Raw genomic sequence first — 6,221 nt, forward strand, 5'->3', positions numbered from 1 at the left:
AGAGAGAGAGGGAGAGAGGGGGCGAGCTGACCTTGTTATAAGCTGAGTGGGCTGTAATGCTGGGGCATCATTAGTATGGGTTAGGTGAGGGTTAGTGTGTGTGTGTGTGTGTGTGTGTGTGTGTAGAGGTGAGGGGGTGACAGAGCGGGGAGCGATGGGGGATGACAGGGTGAAGGGGGGGTATATGGGTCAGGCTGGGACACACAAACACACACAGATGTCACTCCCCCCATCCGTCACTCGGAGGCAGGTAAGCAGCGAGTGTTTGAGGACACACGCACGCACACACACACACACACACACACACACACACTGTGCACCCAGTAACAAAACACACACATAAACCCTTAAGTATAACTCCTCCTCCTCTCTCACAAAAGCCCTAATGGCCTTCAACAGGAGCACAAAGGGGAACCTGAACTATCCGGTCACAATGCAGTGACGCACAAGCAGACAGTGATAGGTGTACGATAACATCTCGAGACACACACACACACACACACACACACTCACAGCCACTGCACATTTGGAGTGCCATCAGTTTGTCCGTGGCTTTAAAAGTGTCACAACATGCTGCACTGTAAATAGGGTGACCAGATTTTCAAAAGTGGGGCATGGGACCTCATGCATATGCACACACAGGTTCACTCCTACAGCTCAACGTCACATTAGCTCTTCCCGAGGCCCGTTAAACCATCCCAGTTAAGAGTGCATTCATTTATTTTGAACTGTTTACCAGAGCTGATCACTCATCCCTGTTTGCTTCAGTCAGGTGACACACAGTAAGGAATACAGTCAGCGATACACACTACTCACAAAAAGTTAGGGATATTTGGCTTTTGGGTGAAATTTATGGGAAATATAAAAAGTTCACGCTACAGTGATATTATATCATGAAAGTAGGGCATTTAAGTAGAAGCATACACTGGTGATTTCCTCATCTCAAACAGTTTCTTGAAACAAAAGCCAACAACAGTGGTGGATATACCACAACAAAAAATGTCAGTGTCAATAACTTGTCATGTGCCCTTGAGCATCAATTACAGCTTGACAACGACGTCTCATGCTGTTCACAAGTGGACTTATTGTCTGCTGAGGCATGGCATCCCACTCTTCTTGAAGGGCAGCCCTCAGGACATTGAGGTTCTGGGGTACAGAGCTCCGAGCCTCTACAAGGCGACTCAGCTGATCCCATAGGTTTTCTATGGGATGCAGGTCTGGAGAAAGTGCAGGCCACTCCATCTGAGGTACCCCAGTCTCCAGCAGCCGTTCCCTAATGATACGACCTCGATGAGCTGGAGCATCAAACACCTGATATGAATTTTGCCGTTAAACTCCGAATATCCCTAACTTTTTGTGAGTAGTGTATTTTCTAAAACGTCTGGATAGTGACAACTGGGACATTTCTCACTACTGAGCTTCAGACTGGTCCACTTAAAGGACTGCACCAGTGATTTTGCATGTTTATCGTGATATCTACAAAAAAAAAAATTTAGATACTTAACATTTCTGCTAGTCTTTTCCCAAAGCAAGCAGTCGTATTTTTGAACTCTGATATCTTTTTTTTTGTACCTTTCATCCAGCCACTATATGGATTCCATTCATTCCACTGCATGAAAATTTACTTTTGATTATATTTTGTGAATTGTATTTTGTGAAAGCTGACATGACATAAAAAAAAAATGGTTTGTAAAACGTGAGTAAATTGTAGTAGATGGGCCAAATATTCAAAATTATAAAGTTGTGGTCCAGTAAAAACTCAAGAAACCAGAACAAAATAACTGACCCAGTGACAGATATTAGGAGAAAAAGAAATCAATAAATGCACAGGCCAGATTATCCACTGTGTTGCTTGCTGCACAGTTGGTACTGGTCGAATGTTAAACCAGTGGCCCAGACAGAGGCCTGCTCACTGGTGGGCTTTATGGGTAAAACGACAGCCCGAGGGAGAACATATTTCTTGGGCGCTGTCGTTTGTTTCTCTCCGCCTGCCTGGTAGTCGTGGTTTTTGAATGAAACTACGATTGATTTGGTATTAGGACGTCTCCTAGGGCTCATTTCACCCCGAGGCTGATTGAAAATGTGCCAATGAGCGTTGTTGGGATCTCGCAAAGTAACTGGTGCTCATTCCACACGATAAGCTATCTACAAGTGCTGATGCCATTCATGGCGCCGCAATATGTCACGTTGTTATCGCTGGCCTGCGGGCTGCCGCGGTGTAAATCTGGTTGTAAATCCTGGATGATAAGCTACAGGTTTTTTCCTTTAGATCATACCGTCGCTGTTATGTGAGCTGTTTGTTTGTTCTTTAATCCTCTGAAACCTGATCAATTTCACTTGATTTCTTTCCGGCAAACATGGGGAAAACAACAATGAGCATGGAACGACCAGAAAATGATGAAGAAAAGTAGTAAAAAAACAAACAAAATAGCTGACATATATAATTGTATATACTTTTAATTTAATGGTAATTTTTTATTTTTATTTATTTTTTATTTTATTTTATTTTATTTTATTTTATTTTTATTTTTTTATTTTTTTATTTTTATTTTTTTTATTTTATTTTATTATTTTTTTTTTTTATGTTTTTATTGATGATGCTGCTGTAACGTGTGAATTTCCCAGTTTGGGATCAATAAAGTATACCTATCTATCTATCTATCTATCTATCTAGCTCTACCCTGGGCTCCTGACTTCCAAAAGGTTATTTTATCAGTTGAAGCGTTGCAGGCTCCTCTATGGGTTGAGAATATAAGACAGTCTTTGGGGTGATGAAACAATTTAAATCAACTCAAAAATGCATCGCGATCAAGCTCAAAACGAGACCGATTTTCTTATTCCTGCAAACTTTCGGAGACATTTGGACGTGCACGGTCTTCCACCCGGCAACAGGGATGTGCCCAAACACAGCGCTATTCTATTCTGGTCGAAGACATGACGCACGTGAGGGGGGGGGGGCAGCCTCCAGTCTGAACCCGCGCCTTGACAAAAGCCGACAGATGCGAGGAGTCCACGCGAGCCAACGGAGAGCAAAGCAGAGTCAAAGGAGGCCGGCGCGAGGCAACGACGACCAATGGGAAACCAAGCGACCAACAAGTGCGGTGACAGCGGAAGAGAATGCAAGATGAATGATGCAAAAGACGCCAACAGGAGCCCAACAATGCCAGCGGAGTGGAATGGACGCCAGTTGGAGGCAAAGTGAGGGCAAGCTGCAAAGCAAGCTGCTCTGAAATCCTGCCAGGAGGAGGAGGGAGGGGGGAGGAGGAGGAGGACGAAGAGTAGAAACAAGGAGGAGGCAGCTCAGGAATATTCTAGACGTTCGTTCCTGGCTAGGGGTCAACTGTGGCCTCAGGCAGGAGTTCAGAGTGGGAGGGAGCAACTCATCTCTCTCTCTCTCTCTCTCTCTCACACACACACACACACACACACACCTGGAATACACTCTCACGGCCAAAGGTCAGCAGTGCCCTCCATCTTAGCACACACACACACTGCACTCACACACACACGCTCCTTAAGAGAATGATGAAGACGCACAGTGCCACATACGGTGCTTAACACAGACCCCTCTAAATCACACCCGCAACGGCTTTATCCCCTCTCTCTCTCCCTCTCTCTCTCTCTCTCTCTCTCTCCACTTTCTGCTGACAAGCAATATTCCACAGTGACAGGGCAGGCCACTAGAGAAAAAAAAAAGAGAGAAAGCCAATCAAGACAGAGAGAGAGAGAGGCAGCGTGTTATGGAACGTGGAGAGAGCGAGCGTTGGAAAACCCGGCGATGCGTCTCTAAGCGCGGTCTCCACAGCGCCTCGGCCCCGCCATTACCATAATACACCCATAAGAGTGTGTGGAGCGCTGCAGCCATTAGGAGGGGGAACGGCTTCAAAACACCGGGCATGGCGCAGGCATGGCCTTTTCCCAAAGAGCTGGCACCGCCGCGGCCTGTCCAACATATTTTACAACCGTAATTACACTAGACGGAGCAGCCGCCTCCACGGCAGATGCTGCCTCCCGCGCTAAGGTTCTCCACGTAATTATCATGATGAACTTGGCGCGCCGAGGTAATAAATATCGCAGAACACACACACAGACACATGGAGGGTGGGCTAATGTACATGAAGGATCACACACACACACACACATACAGTAGAGTGGACTAAGGTTTCCAGTCCTACAGTACAGAGGAATTATTACACTTTAAGTGATTGTTGCTTTGGTAGAAAATGCACTGAGGAATTTGGATTGCATTAAATTGAAAGGACTTTTGAAGACTAACAATGTTCACACGATGGAAATGAAAGATGGCCGAATGAGAGTGAGTCCTTTACGAACGTTTGTCGGCGCCCTGCACAACATCAGCTTCTTCCTTGGTGTTACATGGCACCTCGCAGTGTGCACTTGCAAGGTGTGTAAACAGTGCAAACAGCCATATGCTGAGAGCTGATACTGCTAACATCATGCCCAACAGATATGCACTGCAAAAAGTCAAAATCTTACCAAGATTATTTGTCTTATTTCAAGTCAAAATTTCTTATTTCTAGTCAAAATATCTCATTATACTTAAAATAAGACATGATCACCTCAGAAATAAACAAGGAACAAATGTTGCCAATGGAACAAGCAAATTTTTACTTGTTCACTTGTGTCACAAGTAAAAATTTGCTTGTTCCATTGGCAACATTTGTTCCTTGTTTCAAGCTAAATTTCACTTGAAACAAGTGAAAATGGTCTAAAGACAAGTTACTTCTGAGGTGATCATGTCTTATTTTAAGTGTAATGAGATATTTTGACTAGAAATAAGACATTTTTGACTAGAAATAAGACATTTTGACTTGAAATAAGACAAATAATCTTGGTAAGATTTTGACTTTTTGCAGTGTGGAAGTTTAGCAAATCTGCAAACAGGCGACTTCATTTTCCTGCCTGGCTCTGTGAGGATCCATTTTATTTTAGTCTTCTTTCATTTGCAATTATCAAGCGGAAAAACAATGTCAACACTTTACCTTGGAGGAAAAACAACATGCACAGTCGTCCCATCTCATAACAAAACCAAAAAGCAAACGCAGCGCAGATACACCCAGCGTACCCAAAGCATGTGCCCTTTTCTCAGTTACCGTCAATGAATAATTTTGCAATTGCATTTGCAAACACACAAGACAAATTAGGGCTCACTCTGTTCCACTCGCCTTAGGGGAGCACCGAGAGAGGAATGGCCCCCAGAATCGCAAATGAGGCGCCTCTTGACATTTTTACATCGCGGTAAATCAGTGTGTTCATAAGCCAAGTTTGCTCTATGCTTGCAGATTACCAGGACTTGTGTGTGTGTGTGTGTGTGTGTGTTGACAAGCACTGTGACAGAGTCATCACTGCACTCACAACATAAGCTAGGTCAAGCTCCTGGTCAGTGCTTGTGTGTGTGTGTGTGTGTGTATGACTAATCGTCGAAGGCCACAGGACATAATAAGCTGATGTTGAAGTGGAATTTGCTCCTTCCATTTCCTGCAGCCGCTCCTCCACCACATCTGACCATAAATACATGACATGCTGTGTCGGGCTACCCGGAAGAGACGGCCTGGGAATGTTTCCCAGATTCAGATTAAGTCCTGAACTGGAAATTACAGGCGGTGGATGTTCTCTATTGAGGCTTTTCAGTCGAGGATTAATCTGTAGTCTGGCATGTCAGCCATCAAAATCCAGTTATCAAGTTCAGGCAGGAAAGGGAGCAAAGGAGGGAGGAAGAAATGAAGGGGGAAAGGCGAGAAAGGAAGGGAGGACAAATTTTAACAGGAAGGCCCGAGGGAACTCACCCGGTCTTTTTTCCATTTTTCTCCCTCGACTGCCACATAATCGAACCTTCGATATTAATATGAGAATCTGCTTCTGGCAGAGCGACTTGTTGCTCTTTGGGCAGGGCTTGCGCTTGTTGGCGATCTGCCGGTTTGCCTGGGGGTCCTTGACCTCCCTGCGCTGGCGGATGAGGGAACTGGCGAGAGCGGCCATCTTCCCGGCGCGGACCCTGCCGCCGCCTCACCAGCCTCCGGCGGCTCGGTGGCGCCCGGGTGTCGGGGGGTACCGTGGGCCACCCCCCTGCCCGCTCACCCAGGGCGACGGAGCACCGCTGAGGGGGCGGGTGCAGAGCTGAGGAGCGGGCGGCCGTCTGGGGAACGGAGCGAGAGGGAGGACGGCAGAGAGAGAGAGAGAGAGAGAGAGGAAGGAGAGAA

At 45.9% G+C, this 6,221-nt stretch overlaps 1 protein-coding gene across 1 annotated transcript in view; it reads right to left on the minus strand.

Annotated features, from left to right (window-relative positions):
• Nucleotides 1-6,000, minus strand: part of fgf11a (fibroblast growth factor 11a) — a 103,399-nt gene extending 97,399 nt beyond the window's left edge. The window contains exon 1 of the mRNA XM_030076140.1: nt 5,808-6,000. Coding sequence (XP_029932000.1) covers nt 5,808-6,000 — 193 coding nt within the window. The remainder of the gene's footprint in view (nt 1-5,807) is intronic.
• Between the last annotated feature and the right edge of the window lie 221 nt (nt 6,001-6,221).

The sequence above is a fragment of the Myripristis murdjan genome, chromosome 18 (genome assembly GCF_902150065.1).
Source record: "Myripristis murdjan chromosome 18, fMyrMur1.1, whole genome shotgun sequence".
NCBI classification, from domain to species: Eukaryota; Metazoa; Chordata; class Actinopteri; order Holocentriformes; family Holocentridae; genus Myripristis; species Myripristis murdjan.